We start from the raw sequence: 18429 nt of genomic DNA, 5'->3' as shown, positions 1-18429 counted from the left end.
TGCACAGAGTTCAAATAGCAACACTAGAAGATAAGAATTCAAACCTGAGAACTGGTAAAGAATATAACATAATCTGGTTGGTTAAAATCAAGGGTGTACAGAAAAAAAGACTGAAAATGTAGATGAGGGATCTGAATATATGGATGAGGAATTACTCTGGTAGGAAATACTTTAGTTTACTGACAAAGAGAGAAATATTCATCTCATTTATAGTTTAAAAACAATCATTGGCCACACAAAATAGATTAGAAAAAATACTAGAACTAAAATTAGCTAGCTGTTACAACAGATGAGGCATGATGAAATGAGGCTTTAAATGGGGAGTGAAAAAGGAACGGGAGAGAGACTATAGGGAATATGTGTACTGCCACAATTAGTGCCCTAGGTGACTTCAACTATGAATGGACACCTTGGTCACGGAATGCAAGGAAAAGAGTTCATAAGCTTGCGTGACTAGAGATAGCATTCTCATTAGTCTCAAAACGATAAAGAAGAGGCAGGAGGAAGGCTGATTTCTGTCTGGGTTAGTTGCAGAGAATGTGCAGAATCCAGAATATAAATCTGGAAGTACTCAGAGCAGACATTCAAGACACAGGAGAAGATGAAAGTTGTTCTGAGTTGCTCTTATTTGGGGATAAGGAAAATCCCTAAACCTTGAAGAAGATAAATTCTTTTGAGTCTTACTGTATCTTCCAGATTTTTTTCAAATTCCTCCAGAAATCGAGTCATAGCAGGATCACCTTCAAAATCATTAAAATGATTATTTACCCATAATAACACAATCCGTGTTACCTGTGGAAACATGAAGGAGGCAGCATACAGTTATGAGAGGCATTCTTTCTGCAGAAGTATATTCCAAAAGCACGTCCAAAAACCGAGGGGAAACTGAGCTGTAGGGCTAATCCCTTCACCCCCTATCCTGCATGCAAAAGGTTCATTCTCACAGAGAGGCATGATTTAGTTTGACCTTTTGTTTCTGGGGGGACACAAGCAACAGAGAGCACCAAGACTGTACCCTCAGTGAAAAAAAACATAAACCTGCATGGTAAGCTGAAAGAAGTACACAGGATGTATACGTCAGACCGTATCCTAAAATGTGAACTTCTAAGGGCAGGGCAGGATCGTATCAAAAGTGTTTATGTAGCTGAGCACATGCTTAATCAAAAGTCTCAACATAAGCACCTCTGAACTTACTTCATCATAAATACTGTGACTTTTCAAAGTTGTAAAGTGATTTGCTTACTTCGCACCACAGATTAACAGAAACGTTAATGGAAGTTGAACTGAATCATGCACCTAACAAACAATGGAAGTAATTTAAGTTATATATTTTTTAAACTGTGGTAGAACACACATAAAAGCCACCATTTAAACCACTTTAAGGTGTACAGCTCAGCGGCATTTAGCACATTCACAGTGGTGTGCAACTATCATCACTACCTAGTTCTAGAACATTTTTATCACCGCATTCCGATTACAGAGTCACCTCACTTTCTGCCCTCTCTCTAAAGAGCCACTAATATGCTTCTCTGTCTCTGTGTATTTTGCCTATGTTGGATATTTCATACAAAATGTGACCTTTCATGTCTGGCTTCTTTCACTTAGCATTACGTTTTCAGGGTTCATCCATGTTGTGGCATGTACTATTTTTCCTTCTATGGGTGAATAGTGTTTTATTACACGGATGTACTACATTTTGTTATCCATCCAACGGTTTATGGACATTTGGGTTGTCTCTACCTACTGGCTATTGTCAGCAGTGCTATGAACATCTGTATCTTAAGTTTTTGTTTGCATACCTGTTTTCAGTTCTTATGGATAAATACGTAGGAGAACTGCTGGGCTATCTGGTATTCTATGTTTTACTTTTTGAAGAAATGCCGAACTGTTTTCCAGAGCAGCTATAACTTTTTATGTTACTATCAACAATATATGGGAATTCCATTTTCTCCACATCCTCGGGGATGCTTGTTAACTTCCCTTCCTTTTTAAAAGCCATCCTAGTGGGTGTGAAGTACAATCACACTGTGGTTTTGATTTGCATTTCCCTTTGAATAATGGTGTTGAAGATCTTTTTCATGTATTTGCTAGCCATTTATATACCTTCTTTGGGAAAGTGTCTATTCAAGCCTTTTGTCCATTTTTATGTTGTGTTGTCTTTTTGCTATTGACTGCAAGGGTTCTTTATCACACATTCTGGACACTAGACCCTTATCAGACATAAGATTTGCAAATATATTTCTCCCATTCCACATATTGTCTTTTCTTTCCATTTAAGGCTTTAATTTTGATGAAGTTTAATTTATCTGTTTTCTTTTCCTTTGTTGTTTTTGTTTTGGATACTTATCTAAGAAAATACTGCCAAATCCAAGGTCATTTTTTTTTTAAGTTTTAAAAGAAAAGGTTTTATTTTTGTAAAAACAGCACGTCATTGTCAAATACTTAAACAAAACATATGAATACAAAAAAGTTTAATAAGGTCATGATTTTTAACTTCTTCTTTTAAGAGTTTTATAGTCGTAGCTCCTGTATTTAGGGTCTCTGACTCATTTTGAGTTAATTTTGTATATGGGGTAGGTTAAGGGTCCAATTCATTCTTTTGCATGTGAATATCTAGTTGCCCTCACTCATATTTTTGCTCATTCTTCAGCATGCCTTTATCTTCTGAGTAACTGAAGTAACTACACATAACTCCGAAGGGGGTGGGGAGGTAAGCCTATAGTTTGAAACACCTTAGTTTCCTAAACAATGGAATTCCAGAGTCCAGGTACATCTAATTTATTTAAGATATAACTCAGATGACAGACTTCGGGGAGGTTATGTGTTGTGGTGAGCTCTGTGTATTGTTTAAGACTGATGAATCACAGATCTGTACCCCTAAAACAAATAATACATTATATGTTATTAAAAAAAAGATATTAACTCAGAAAGACATACCAAGCAATTATGACCCTACTTTTATTTTTCTTAAAATAAGTAACTTCGTACCAATTTGCTGAGGTATTGCTAGTCTTTCCACTGAATGTACAAACACCCTGTCAAATAAGGTAAGATAATTTAAAATAGCAAACAATGTTTAATGCAAAAAAAAAAAAAAAACCAACCCTCAAATGTAGATTTAAAATAAGTCACAACAGAGAGATATTAGGATCAAAATGACTAACTGTTTTAAAATGATTATAAGTCTTTAACTCAAAAATGAACATATTTCTATTTTGGGGCTTACAAACAATCTAAGCTCCCATGAAAATAATTTACTTGGTGAATATCCTTTCTAAACTATTACTTAAGTTATAAATGTTTTACTGTTCTCCTCCAGAAACAAACATTTTGATAAAGTTCCAAAAATACTATTATGCAGCTATCATATTTTCTGAGTTTATAGCTATACCACAGCCTATTTCAGTTTTTAACTTTAAAGGTTAAAAAGGTCCACTTTTTAACATGCTTTTTCCCACAAAAGTAACAAAGTGGAGCTACGTTTTTTAGGTGAAGTGAATATTATCAAAATAAATATTTATCAACTGTGAAAAGTTTTATTCAAATTTATAGGTTATATTTATAAAATATAAATGTCCATCATATTTATAAAACCAACCTTATCCCTTAAGCTGTCAATTTTAAACCATTCCAACAGTTTGATCCCAACATCCAAAGGACTTTGAAGAAATGTCCTGTAAGTTAGTAGGAAATCTTCTATATAAGTTGGGTCGACAATGGAATGTTCTTCTATTAAATGCATGATGAGACGCTCAGGTGTTGCCTATGAATCCAAGGATAGAGAAGATTATAAAATAAACAAATAGCTGAGGAAACAAAGAACTCTACTGATTACTTCCCTTTGTAATCACTCTATCACACAATTCCTCAAAGCAGAGTTTCACTGTTAAAAAATAATACTTAGCAATGGGAGAAGGTAGTCTTTACAGGTTGCAATCCACCAGCACCCAGAGGATGAAAGAGAGAAAGAGCAGAAGAATGAAAATACCCAACAGCATTTACTCAGTTGTAGCTGTTCAGTCATTTCATCCTAGCATCCTTGAAATTTAGTGATTTACCCCTGGTGTGGCTTTTTTCTGCCATTTTTCTACAATTGGTGGAGGTGTGGAGATGACATCTTAAGCCACCAGATGGAAGAAGTTAAGAGTTAAACTTAAAAAACAAAACAAAAAAACCTTTCCTCCAAATTTAATCATCTTCAAATCTCTTCTGCCCCAGGCTAAAGAAACAACACACCAGTTCAAGACAGTGTGTTTTGTTGTTTTTACTTCCTACAAAAGAAGTTTCTTTTTCTATAGTTTCTCCATGCTAGTTCACCATCTTGAGAGGAACCAGAAGTTCTATATATAGTTTTTACATTAATTCAGAGTTTTAACCGCGGAACCAGAAGTTCTATATATAGTTTTTACATTAATTCAGAGTTTTAACCGCTTGCCTGTCTCGAGATTTATAAAAAGGAATGTAAACATTTATCTACTGCTCTAAGCTTCTGTATCATTGTTAAAATTTATTACCTTTGCAGCCTTTTCAACAGTGTGTACGCAGAACAAATATAGAGATAAATCAGATGTTAAACCAAATATAAAAACCAACTGTTGTCCATAACCTCAAATTTCAATTCACCCAAACAATTTCACTGGTGAGAATAACTGTATGGTAAACATACATCAATACTAACAATGTTATCTAAGAATTTACTTAAAGAAAGGTATATAAATCATTTCTCAAGAAGGAAGTCAAAGTAAGGTTTTTCACATAACGTATTTAAGGGACAAGGCAACCACATATCATTCCTATTCTTCTTGCACCCTCCAAAATAATCTAAGTCAAAGAGCACCAAATTGGGCTTAACTTTTCACAGGCCAATCTTCAGTTGAGGTCTTTAAATCTGGTTCTTAGATCATATATAGTTAAGCTGGGGGAGGAACTGATCAACATGTTAAAGAAAGGCCATTATTCTGACTGGCTAAATCACTGGGGTAGGATACCTGTAGAGACTAAGCTGTATATTCAAAATATATTTAAAGGTGAGCCCCATAGTCATGCAGAAGCATGTCACCAAAGGGCCCACTAGTATCCAACAATGTGGGATTCTGGGAGACACGGTGAGCAGAGTTGGGGGGCAAAGGAGATGAATGGAATGGTGACACTGGCATGATAGAGACTGGTTACAATGAGCAAGGAAGTAAATACACAGAGCATAACAAGAGCCACTGCTGGAAAGATACTTACAATTATGGAAAGAGAAAGGACAGGAAAAACTGTGGTACAGCACTGGAACTCGGAATGCTGGTATGAACTCATGATTATTACAAACAGATGGAGACTACACAAAGCTATAGATGTGTATGCATTTACTGTAAATATACATTTACTATAAATATACTGTATAGTATAGTAAATACATACACATCTCTCCCTGCAGTGTCTGATCAGAGGCTCGAAAAGCAACAACACCTAAGTAGCAATGAAAGACTAAGTGATAAGATCTTGGGTTGTTGTGTTTGTTTTAAGATTTTATTCATTTATTTGAGAGAGAGAGAGAGCGCACGCGTGCGCACCAGCAGGGGCAACAGGAGGGAGAGAAGCAGAGCGCCCAATGAGCAGGGAGCCCAACTCGGGGATCGATTCCAGGATCCTGGGATCATCACCTGAGCCGAAAGCAGATGTTTAACTGACTGAGCCACCCAGGTGCCCCTAAAATATTTAATTTTTACGTAATCTCTCCACCCAATTGAGTCTCAAAGCCACAACCCTAAGATCAAGAGTCCCATGCTCCACCAACTCAGCCAGCCAGGCTCCCCAAAGATCTTAGCTTTTAAATGCTATTCTCCACTAGTAGGATCTAGGACTCTCTGGAGAAATGGCTGATTCCAAAGCTGGAACAGGAAAAGCACAAGATGAGTCTGAACATGTTGTTTTGCCAGATACTAGGAAAGATCTCAAAAAATGATGGGGACATGTCTAAAGGGTACAAGAGTCGGCCTTATGAAGGTCCCACTGGCCAAATCTGGGACAATCTGACCACTGGAACAACAATGATGGTAACAGCATACAACACACAAATCCATGCCCATATAACTGAATTAATGGGGGAAAAGAGAATTTTCGTCCTTACAGAAAAAGATAATAAATGTTAAAAAAAAAAAGAGAGAGAAAGAGAGAAAGAGAGAGAGAGAGAGAGAAAGAAAAAGAAAGAAAGAAAGAAAGAAAGAAAGGAAGAAAGGAAGAAAGAAAGAAAGAAAGAAAGAAAGAAAGAAAGAAAGAAAGAAAAAAGGGAAACAGAAAATCACCATTTCAGGCAGGAGTCAATGGAAGACTGGAGGAAAGAAGTTAGCAGGAGATACTGACACTATGCCAAAACATCTCTCCTCCAAACACTTAACAATTTACAAAGGGTATAATGGTGACTTGCAGTGAAGAAATCTGACAGACAACAACATGACCAGATGATTAAGGTAGATTTCACCAATGGTGGGACAGGTTGACATTACATGCTCCCTGATACGACGCACAGAGAAGAATATGACATCATTTCTGTGGAATTCCTGCCAGAAAAGCATGACTTCAGTGTCTGCTCACGAGGAAGCACTGGGAAGATCCACACTGAGGATGACACTACAGAATAAAAGGTGTGCACTCTTTAAGACTGCTGAGAATATGAACAGATAAAGACTGTTCTTAGAGTAGACTCAAGTGACACGACAACTAACTGCTACTACGTTCCTGGGTGAGATGAGGGATGAGAAAGGACAAAAGCCATTGCTGGGAGAGTCAGGGAAAATCTAAATAGGGTCTGGGGGCTGACTGGTTGTACTGTATCAATTTTTATTTCCCAACCTGAAGGGTTCTATGGTGTTTATGTAGGAGAGTGTTGTTTTTAGGAAATACACAATGGAATACTCAGGAATGATGCATCACACTTGCAGACTGTTCCCAAATGATTCAGAAAAAGACTGGTGACAATGGAGAAAATGCAGTGAAATGCTAACGAGCAGTTGGGGATTCTGAGTGAGGAGCTCAATACTGTTGTTGCCACTATTCTCTAAGGTTGTAATTATTTAAAAATAAAGAATTTAAAAAACATGAGCCCCCATAAAAAGATAGTCTATGGCAATCCACCCACATGTTCATCTTTTCTACATACAAAGCTTAATACTTATCAGTTTAGGAAAAGAAAAAGTGTTGCAGAATAGCCTGACTCCTGAGGAAAAAATGGATCTGACATCAGTCCTTCACATTATTACATAAGTTCATGCATTTGTAATGAATAATAATACATTTACTTATTTTGCAACCAAGACTAGGCTGAAAAGAGAAATGGTTATATGTTTTTATTTCCTCTATTTCAACTATAATTTCTCTGTTTTACAATCTAGAGATCTTCCAAGAGACTGGCTATTGGGGGAGGGAGGAGGGAGACAAGGGGTAAGTGGACAAAGGACAGGGGAGAGGGAGCTAGAGAAAACAGTATGGGGATTAGTATTCAGACTCTACAATGTGCTAAGGCTTTTGATTTACTTCATTTAACCCTAATAAAAAAGCCCTGTCATTATCATTTTCAGATAAGAAAACTGAGGTTCAGAGAAGATAATGCCTATTTCAGTGCAATAAATATCCAGTAAGCACTCTATCTTCATCTATCATTCTTCATACTTTTGTGATGAGTCCTTTAAGTTTCTGTTTCTAAATATTGCTGGTTTTTTTTTTTTTTTAAGTTTCAAAAGTTTTTATTTAAATCCCGGTTAGTTAATATACAGTAGAATACTAGTTTCAGGTATACAATTCAGTGATTCATCACCTACATACAACACCTAGGGCTCATTGCAACAAGTGCCCTCCTTACTACCCATCACCCTTTTTTTTTTTTTTTATGATTTATTTGACAGACAGCCAGCGAGAGAGGGAACACAAGCAGGGGGAGTGGGAGAGGAAGAAGCAGGCTCCCAGCAGAGCATGGAGCCTGATGTGGGGCTCGATCCCAGGGCCCCGGGATCACGCCCTGAGCTGAAGGCAGACGCTCAACGACTGAGCCACCCAGGCGCCCCTACCCATCACCCATTTAACCCATCTCCCCAAGCACCTCCCCTGCAGCAACCCTCAGTTTGTTCTCTACAGTTAAGAGTCTGTTTCTTGGTTTGCCTTCCCACCCCCTAATGTCATTTGTTTTCTTTCTTAAATTCACATAGGAGTGAAATCATATGATATTTCTTTCTCTGACGTATTGCTGTGTTTGACGAAATTAACTCCCACTATCAATGGATCAAAAAATAAATTTAAAAGGAAATCTTTGACCAATGTATTCTAAAATAATATCCTACCCATACTGATATTAAATGGCAACATCACACTTACTGAAATGTGTAAAAACATGCAGAAAAAAGCAAAAGAACCAACATATTTGCTTAGATTCTAAAATTAGTGAATTATCTTGCACTGCACAAAAAGTGGTTCAAAGCCTCATAAACAAAAAAACTTTATTCTATCAGTAACTAGAATAGTAAATAAGAACACCCACCTTGATTACAATGTGTCCTTTCCTGGTTCCACTCCGATCTAGTTCACGGTGCTCATGCACCATAACAATTTCTCCCTCTTCCTCAACTTTATGGGTATTTTTCTCCACATGATTTAAAATTCTCCAATAATCCTGCTGGGCTATGCAGACAAACTGTCCAAGAATAACATGGGGACAGTTAATGAACCTGTAGTACATAAATATATCACTATGCACCAAGGCAGAGCACAAAGGTAAGAAATCGAGTGGCATCAGTTCTTTTTTATTCAATCCCTTTAACTCTTAACAAAAATCAAGGTGAAATAAATAATTCACGTACAAAGAGACCAAAGAGGTTAAATCCGTTTGAATTCTGCTCTAAAAGGAGAAGTGAACGTCTACTTCTCTCAAAACTGACGCCAAAGAGAACATGAAGCAGGAGTAAGTTAGAAACAAACAACTCAGAAGTTCCTATTTCTTTCCTTTATTAAAAAAAAAAAAAAAAAAAAAAAAAACTAAGCTATTACCCAATAGAGATTTAACAAACCAACATTTCGTATAATCTCTTCTAAAAATTTATACTTTGTTCAATTCCACAAATGTTTGAGTCAGACACAATCTAGTTTCCTTTTATTAACTGTGAGCTTCTGAAAACTCCCAATTCTCAAGTCAAGCTATTTTATTTTGAGGAAGAAAAAACAGGCTCAGCCATTTTAAATCAACAAACAAGGATACAAGAGCAAAGAGAGAAACTTACCTGACAATCATCTACTTTAGTTCTAACAACTCCATGCATGTACTGCTTATCCAGAGTGGGAGTTATTCCAAAACTATTTCCCATAAAGAGATTTTCAACTTTTCCATCTGGATGAGTGATTTCTACAGTGCCGTTTAAAATAACATACCATGAGTCAAGCTACAGAGAAAAAGAAAGGTTTTAAGAATCTTTTTAAAAAGATAGTTATACGTTAACTTTGAAAAATAATCAACACATAGAACTTGTCTATTTTAAAAAAGAAAAAGATCTGGTTATATTACTTCATACTCTGTCAGAAAACATCCTATGCCTGTCTATGCAAACTAATAAAGTTTATTTTATTCTTTCTTCTTTTAGTCACCAAATGACATCGGGGGACTTTCATAATTGACCAAATACTCGGAGAAAAATGATGTAATGGTTAAAACCACAAGCTCCTGAAATCTGTTTCCAGGCCCTGCCAATACCTTGGTGAGTGACTCTGGGCAAGTTATTTAACCTCGCAGGGCCCCAGTTTCTTGATTTCTAAGTGGGCTTAACAGGAGTACCTATCACAGGACCTTTGTCCTAATGAAATGAGTTTATACATACTAAGATACATACTGAGTGCTTAGAACAGTGCCTAGGACATGGCCAGCACTCAAAAGAAAAAAAGAATAGCTAGTAATTAATTCAGAAAAACTACTAAAACCCTGAATTTTGAGGCATAGTCAACAAAATACTGAAAATTTCTCTTAACATTGAGAAAATACTGCCTTCATTTATATAGCAACATACGATGCTCCTAGAAGTTAACTCGCTATGTAGCAGTGAAAGACCACTTATTCTCCTTGAGTATACCTCTTATCAGCCTATGCTTTCAACAGTTTAAAGGTGATTCAAGGGAAATCTGGATTATCAGGTCTGAAAGGAGAATCAGTAGCAAAAAAATTTTTTTTCAGAAGCATCGAAAAACTTTTATTTTTTTTGTAATTTCAAATATGAAATCCACTCAGTGTGCAATTTGTGGATAACATAAATTACTTGAGAACAGGGACTGTGTCTAGTTTTTCCACCACTACACTCCCTGTGTCTAAAAGAGTACCCAGCACAAAGTAGGCACACAACAAATTTTTGCTGACAGAACTGTGAAAAATTAAAGAGAATATAAAAATCTGTGGAAAAGTTTTTCAAAATTGCACTGTTTACACAGTTGTTGTTAGAGGTTTAGTTTCTCTATGTTTATATTATTTTATACTGTTAAGACAGTTATTAGACTGTCTTGCCTTTTAAGAAAATTTAACATTAAATTCATTTGTTCATGAAACTTTTTTTCTTGAGTATATCTTATGTGTCAGATGTTTAGGATATGGGGGAAAAACATGTAGATAAAGCTAGAGATAAGTCCCCTGCCTTCAAAGAGATTCCATCCAATTTTAAAATAACTTGAATACCTACATATTACATTTGTAGGCATATAATAATTAACCATTGATTACTGAATTTCATTTTAGTCATTTCCAATTTTTATTATAAATATGCTGCAATGAACATCTTCTGGCATAACTCTAAGTTTTATATTATGTACTGAACAAAGACACTCAATGAATGAAACAGGATAGAGACTGTTAATTCTTCAAGGCCCATGTTAGAAATTTCTAAATGACTTTCCAGAAATGCTGTTTCTATTCCTACTAGAGTATACGACAATTTTCATTGACTGATATGTCAGCATTAATTTTTATCAGTTTGATAAGAAAAACTAAAGTAATTCCTAACAGCAGTAATTCCTCTGCATCCTCCCTTCACCGACCCAAAATTACCAGCCAAACATTTCTGCACATAGAGCTGCCACCACATAAATGCCTCAACTGACACCAGTCTACCAGGAGGCATAGATATGTGTTTTACTTTTTTTTTTTTAACGTATAACATGGAAAATGGATAAGGAGAGTGAGTTAATACTTAACAAATATTTTAAATAATGACATAAATAGACAAATAGAATGATTAAGAATTTTTTTGAAGTATTACAACTTGAGGAGTAAAACCAAATTTGGTTCAATGAATGTTATTTATTGAACATCTATGCTAGGTTCATTGCTGGGAAATAAAAATTAAGACAAAGTAAAGCAAAAACAAAAATAAAAACTTGTATCTTCAGAAATTATAACAAACTCAAACTCAGCATTCATGTAAAAACCGTATAAATTTCAAAAATCAAGATTTACATAAGTTTATGGAAATTAAATCATTCTAAAAATTAGCTTCCACACTAAATAATATGCAACATTTATTTGCGCACCTACCTCTTGCCCATCTTCAAGAATAATAGCTCCAGCCTGCTCAACCACTTCAAAAATCATCACTGAGCAGAGTTCTCTCCTTACAGACATGGTCATGTTTGCAAAAGCAGGGAGCTGGTGCATAAACTCCAGTAATTGTTCTATTAAAAAAAAAAAAGAAGAAAAAGAAAAGAAATTTTGGTATAGACACCATCAAAGACTATACCTTAAAGATCCAATAAAATATAGAATTATTAATACACAATTTTCTAATCAACTTATGAATTTATGCTGCTAACATCGAGCAACCAAGGTACCAGATGATTGCTGTTCAAAAAAAAAAAAAAATCACTGATTTGTTTAACGGATATTTCAGAATCACACAAGAAAATAGGCATACTGGAAGCTACCCAGAATTCACAACCTCCAAAGAGTACCAGAAACCCACAGAGATTGAAATGAGGCTAATTTTCCCAGCCTGAGATGTCACTCCATGACAGTTAAGTTAGTGATGTCCTTCCATCTAACGGATTAGCAAAAAAGTATTTTGTCTCGTTCTTATTAGGACAGAGTTTAAAAAAAATGTTATTAATAAGTGTCAACAACTAAGCAATGAAGGATAACAAATTTGAATTCTAGTTCCAAACTGTTGTAGAAGTGCAAGGTAACTCTCTTTATAACCAACAAATGTTTATGAGTGCCTGCCTTAGGCCAACGTTACTGGTACACATACATGAGTAATAAAGATAAATAAAAGGGAAAAACACATATACAAGCAGTCAGCTAAGGGATGAAAAAGAATTAACTATAAAGTGCTATCTACCCAGATAATTGGGAGATTTTTAAAAACTGTGAAAAAGAGCACAGTATACAATTCTTTATCATTAAAAATGCACTTCCAGTTTCTGTCCAGATACTATTCATAACACGAGTCTAAACTGCAAGTTAATTAACTATGTCATTAGAATAGCAAGGAATGTTCAAATGTACTGATCTCTACTCATACAGATTATGATTTTTAGTAGTAGCATCTTCTGATTTGAATGACAGCAATATGGCTATTATAAAGGGAAACCTAGGATAAAATCAGAATCCTAACAATATATAGTGACACTAAGTAATCTTTGTTCTTAAAGAAAACATTAGCATCTTTAGTATTATTCAACCTCCCAAAGTGATTAATTCTGTAAGAAACACCAAAGGGAAAATCCGTAAAACTTCTATCCAAAAATTATATATATATTTTTTTCAAGCTACAAGTAAAAAGATGACTTTTGATAACATTTTGAAAAATTTTTAAAAAGCTAGACATAAGACACTGTTGTACTACTGTATCTTAAATATCTTATTGACAAGAAGAGGTAAATTGCTTTAATGTAGTCAAACTTTTGTTTTCTAACTGGGAGCAGCCAGGATATGAGGGCTATCTGCCTGTGACCTCTATCACCCCAGTCATCACCAGTGTTGATTCAGAGGATCTGCCTGGCTAGGCAGGTGTCCCCTTCCTCCCTGTTTCATGTGCATCCCTCTGCAAGCTGTGCACTCAGTTCAAGAGGATGAACTTTCCCGATAAAGGATGACTGTTATTCAGTCAATGGTATACCAATAGCTGTACTCCCCTGCTGTATCTTCCAAACAAACTCTCAAATTGGGGCAGCCAGCCTCCAAGATGGCTCTAAACCTCTTTCATGATTTTGTGCAGTTCCCTCCCATATTATAGCACGGTTACTTTATGTGACATTCCTGAGCCAAATCATAAAAAATAATGTGGCATCTGCCTTACTCTCCCTTGAATTACTTGATTTGGGGGAAACCAACTGCCACGTTGTGAAAATATTTAAAAGCCTATGGAGAGGCCCACATAGCAGAAACTGAGGTCTTGTACTAAAAGCCATGTGAGTAGCCACCTTGAAAGTATATCCTCTAACTCAGCCCAGTGAAGCCTCAGATATCCGTACCCCTGCTGACATTCGGACTACAACCTCATGAGAAACTGAGCCAGAACCACTCAGCTAGGCTGCTCATGAATTCCTGACCCACAAAAGCTATGAGAAAATAATGTGTTATTTTAAGCCACTAAGCTTCAGGTATTTTATTACACAGCAAGAGGTTAACTATATATAAATTAAACTCTAAAATTCTTATTGTGAACAGATGTGTATCTTACCAATGTCATCATCAGTTTTGTCTGCAGGCTCTTTCTCGAGACATTCTCGAACAAGATCTCGCCCCTGTAGTGGATCTGTTCGATCAATCTCTTCATCTTCCTCTTCTTCATCTTCAGAATCAACAGGTCCTTCTGGAAGACGTGTTAAATCTACATCTCCTACCTCACTTTCCGTAGCCTACAGAAAGAAATCTTGATCGATTATGTTATAAAAACTGTGTATCACAGCCTGAATTAATCAAAACTACCCCTCCCTAACACTATAAAGAATCAGGCTATACTGTGTTATATCAAAAACAAAACAATATTTATTTATAAAATGCTTCTCTCTGCCCAAAAATACTGGCTCATGGTGACATCCAGATGATAAATCTGAGCCAGTAAGTTTATAAAATGGTCAAGAGATATATAAACACCTGGATTAATACCTGTTTTCCAAACAACACATGCATTTCTTAGAAGTGTAACAGTTCCTAAAACATGAAAGTGCAGGAAAGAGACCGTTTACCAACAATCATTTTATGAGTATCTATTAGTCTGTGCCAGGTGTTGCAAATAAGATATTCTTTCACCACAAAGATTGAGAGCCCAGTAAGGTAGGCAACCATGTAAATTAAGAACATAAGTATAAAACTTCCTGAAAAGGGCTAAAATAACCAATTGTGAAGTCACGAAAACATACTCAAAATGTCCCAATACCTTTTTATTGAATCTAATTGTGCAAAGAAGAGGTGAGATTATTGCAACCAATGTCTAAAATAGACTTACACTTACAATCTCAACTTTGGAAATGTATTGGTCTCAGATATTTGTAAAGGAACTAGCAGATTTCTTAAAAACTGTAAATTTAAATGTCAACCATAGAAAATAATGAAATAATAAATAACTGGGACATACTGAAGCAAGCTACAAGGTGCCGGAGGACTAGAGAGAAAACAAGACAGGGGCACACACCTGCAAGCAACCAGGTTCCCTGAGGCCAAAACTGCTTCTGCTTTCTGGCTACAGAACGTTAGGGTTAAATGGAGTCACTTCTAAATAATATATCCTTGGAACCACAAACTTGTTAGCAGGTTATTATTTCTTTAAAAAAAAATAGTTTTAATTTAAATGTATACATGCTAAAATGACTTTCAAAAACCTCATTTATATATGCGGATTTTAATCCAAGAAACTAGTGTTAAAAACACAAAAGCAATATCCTTTACAATTTTCTCTACAGTTTATTTTTCAGAATACAGCTCACCCCCAGAGTAGCCTTTATCCACTTTATCAATTTAAGACAATCTACTTTACATATTTGGGTTCTTAAACCACTGTTTTCATTACAATTTCAGGTTTTCATCCCATGACCCAGACTATCTCAACACAGTCTCCAAACCTTTTAGATTATTTCTGATAAAAAGATCGTTCACAGCAAAAATAAGCAAGATTCAACTCAGTTATGTGGATAACAGGCAAGGCTTATTGTCATCTATGGGAGAAGTGAAGACACTTAAGAGGAAAATTCTTCAGGGAGAATAGAAATCCTGGGTAGGGAGAATAGAAATCCTGGGTAGGGACTGTCAGAAGGGTACCAAAGGAACTCTTTTAGAGATCTTTTAAGGACATCTGTAAAGGAAAGAATATAATCTACCCTTACAAATAACTTCTTTAACTGTACTTTTGTCAAAGTACAATAAAAAGGAAAAGGATGAATAATATCATTCAAGGAAACATTAAACTATTAAAGTATACAAGAAGGATAGGGTGGCAAAATAAGAATTAAAAATAGTAAAGAAGAGTAGCCAAAAACATGCTAGGAAATTAAAAAGGACTTTGTAATTTAAAAATAAGTGAATAAAACATGCAGTATAGAATCCAAGGTCTAATTCTTTGAGAAAAGTCAGTCAGGTGTTTCAAGGTGAAGGTAGATATAATGACCATCAAGACAGGAAGTCACTGCATACTATTTCTGAGGATGCAGTTTGTTGCCAGAGTTTAATTCTCTAATAACTAGATAAGAATTTTTTCAAAATGTAGTATTCACAATGTCCAGCATACAATAAAAACTTACTAGATAGATAAAGGAGGGAAATGTGATACATAACCAGGAGAAAAATCAATCAATATAAAGAGACCCAGGAATGACAGAGAGGATGGAATTAGGAGACATGAACTTCCAACATTATAAATAAGTTCTAAGATTTAAAAGAAAATACAAACATAAGCAGAGTGAAAACGGGAAATCTAAGTAAAGAAACGTAAACTCTAAGAGTAAACTTGAAGAAGGGGAATAAAAAGTACCCCAACTAAAGCAAAGAATAAGGCCATAAAGAAAATTTAAGAGTTTGAGAGACTAGTAAGATAACATCAACAGTTGTTACCAAGAAAATGTAGATCAACAGATACATCACATTTGTTAAGACAGGGTACAGAGAGGATCAGCCCTGGTCTTTCACCTACTTCATCCTAGCACTTGGATTACAGCAGACCCTCAAGAAAATCTTTCTGAAAATAAATTAAGTTGGGGAGGGGAGGGTATTTTGGTAAAACAGCTAATAAGGCAAGTTCATTAAACTTGTGTTTTTCCTTTCTTGCAGTACAACGTATCTCTGTGTTTAGGTGTAAATATAATTTGGTGAGGCAGACAGTCTTGAGGTGATTTTTCTGATGACTTTGGCTTCCCCAAATAAACCACCAGAGGATATCCTTTTCCTGTTTGCATCTAGATAAAGAATGAGGGGAACTACAAGTTGGAATGAAAAGTTATACAAACTTACAAAAAACACATTTTCAAGTTTAGAGCAAATATTAAGTCTAATATTAACCTTAAACTTTCAGTGTTTCTCTTTTTCGCATTCCCATTTTGAGTACTTCGTTCAACCTTTTACATGTACCACTTAGGCCTATGTTTCCTCTTTACCTCTTTGGTCAGGGAAAGAACGCTATAAAATTAATCCTTCACAGGAATGCCGTCCAGAATAGCCCACTCCGTATTCTCTACAATAGGTCAGGCAGTTCAAGTAAACCCTCCTTTGCCCTGGATATAATCAAGCTTTAATTACTAGTGATTCTCTGCACTTTCCTTGGGAACAATATTGGTTTTTACTTTCAAGTGTAACTCAACTAAAAAAAATTCTAGATTACTTCCTCAGTGCCAACGGTGTGCTTAACTCAGAATGGAATACATAAGAAACCTTGCCTGCACAAATTTTTGACTCATGATCCACACAAAAATTTCTGTGACATGAGAGATGATATGAAAATGTCATCAGGGTAAAACTGCAGATAGAAGAGCATAACCAAAACACAGGGCAAGGATAAAGCAAACATGTTCAGGGAATAACAAATGTAATTTGTCGTGACCAGAATCTAGAATGTTCAAGTGGGGAACAGTGGAACATAAAGCCAGATTTACAGATTGTGGTTAGAAGTGGAAGGCTTAGAATGTGACTACAAATATGGACTGAAAATTTTAAGTTGGATAATGGTGAAGCACTGAAACTTAAAATATATGAGTAAAGTCACACGATTCTTGTAATTTATCTCATGGGGAAGTTTAAAAAAATGGGAGTAGGAGCACCTGGGTGGTTCAGTCCATTAAGCGACTGACTCTTGATTTTAGCTCAGGTCATGATCTCAGGGTCGTGAGATCCAGCCCCATGTTAAAATGGGAGTAGTTAAAAGACAAATGAAATTTTGACTAGGACACAGATATTTCTGACAGAAATATTAAAGCAGAAGGAAATGTGGTACTGCAAAGCTAGCTGAGGTGTCAAATGAACATCCTAGTGGAAATGTGGCACAGTTTTAGACAGACTGGCAGTGGAGCTATGACTTAAGGACTCATGCTGCCATCGAGATAGTAAATGAAGCACTGGGATTTTTAGCACCATGTTTTACTTCCCACATAGAAACTAAAAAAGGTGGATGGGGGATGAATGTATGCCTCAGGTTTCTAAAAAATAAGTTAATTAAAAGACAAATGCTTTATTTCACAATATTCCAGCTCTTGCTGGTATAAACAGACTGAAATAAATAGAAAAAGTAATCAGAAAGAAGCACTTCTTATTTATCTTGAGTATTCCTTGAGGATACGTAAAACATCTGATCCAAGAATACTCTAACATCTTAATGTATAAATTTAGCTAAATTTTAAGCTAATCTGATTAGAAACATATTCATTAAAAAAGATTACATGCATTTTACCCAGACTGTGGTAATTTTTTTTTTTTTTGAACTTTCCTTGAGAGCCAAGGACTTTTATTTTTAAACATGAAAACTCTCAAGAAGGAAATGCACAGGAGCACAGTTACACATTTGGCCATATAAAATGGTGTCAACAATTTTCTTATTAAGAACTGCTGTTCGATTGTCTCTCTTCTCTCTTTCCCTCAAACCTCCAAATTAAAAATACTTGCATTATTTCGCAAGGCTTTGCTTATACTGTTAGAAGCCATGACTGGATTAGGTGTTCACTTTTAAAATCTATGAAATGCTAAATTTTGGATGACCAGACAAACCACCTCAATTGTCACTGGCCAAGGTACATATACACAGGCAATGTCCATCTGTAACTAAAGGGTGTATTCATAGCTTGAGTAAGTACTCCAAAGGAGGCCAGAAGTCAAGAGAAAGACTAAGGTCCAATATTGATATTCCTCTTCCCTTTGTTTTAGTCTGAGGATCTGATTGGATAGACACACACAATTTGGTTGGTGTTATTTACCCTATTCATATTTTTGGTTTTTTTTTTTTTTTT

General features: G+C 35.6%; 1 protein-coding gene across 4 annotated transcripts in view; it reads right to left on the bottom strand.

Annotated features, from left to right (window-relative positions):
• RAPGEF6 (Rap guanine nucleotide exchange factor 6) overlaps nt 1-18429 on the bottom strand; it is a 179207-nt gene that overhangs the window by 66157 nt on the left and 94621 nt on the right. For all 4 annotated transcript variants that reach the window (XM_040622495.1, XM_040622494.1, XM_008698967.2 and 1 more), the window contains 6 exons: nt 13686-13863; nt 11543-11679; nt 9255-9413; nt 8519-8671; nt 3599-3763; nt 685-792 (listed from right to left, as the gene is read on the bottom strand). In XM_040622495.1, the coding sequence (XP_040478429.1) occupies nt 685-792; nt 3599-3763; nt 8519-8671; nt 9255-9413; nt 11543-11679; nt 13686-13863 (900 nt within the window). The remainder of the gene's footprint in view (nt 1-684; nt 793-3598; nt 3764-8518; nt 8672-9254; nt 9414-11542; nt 11680-13685; nt 13864-18429) is intronic.

Source organism: Ursus maritimus, unplaced genomic scaffold (genome assembly GCF_017311325.1).
Source record: "Ursus maritimus isolate PB19 unplaced genomic scaffold, ASM1731132v1 scaffold_5, whole genome shotgun sequence".
NCBI lineage: Eukaryota > Metazoa > Chordata > Mammalia > Carnivora > Ursidae > Ursus > Ursus maritimus.
This window is presented reverse-complemented; position numbering and strand designations above follow the sequence as displayed.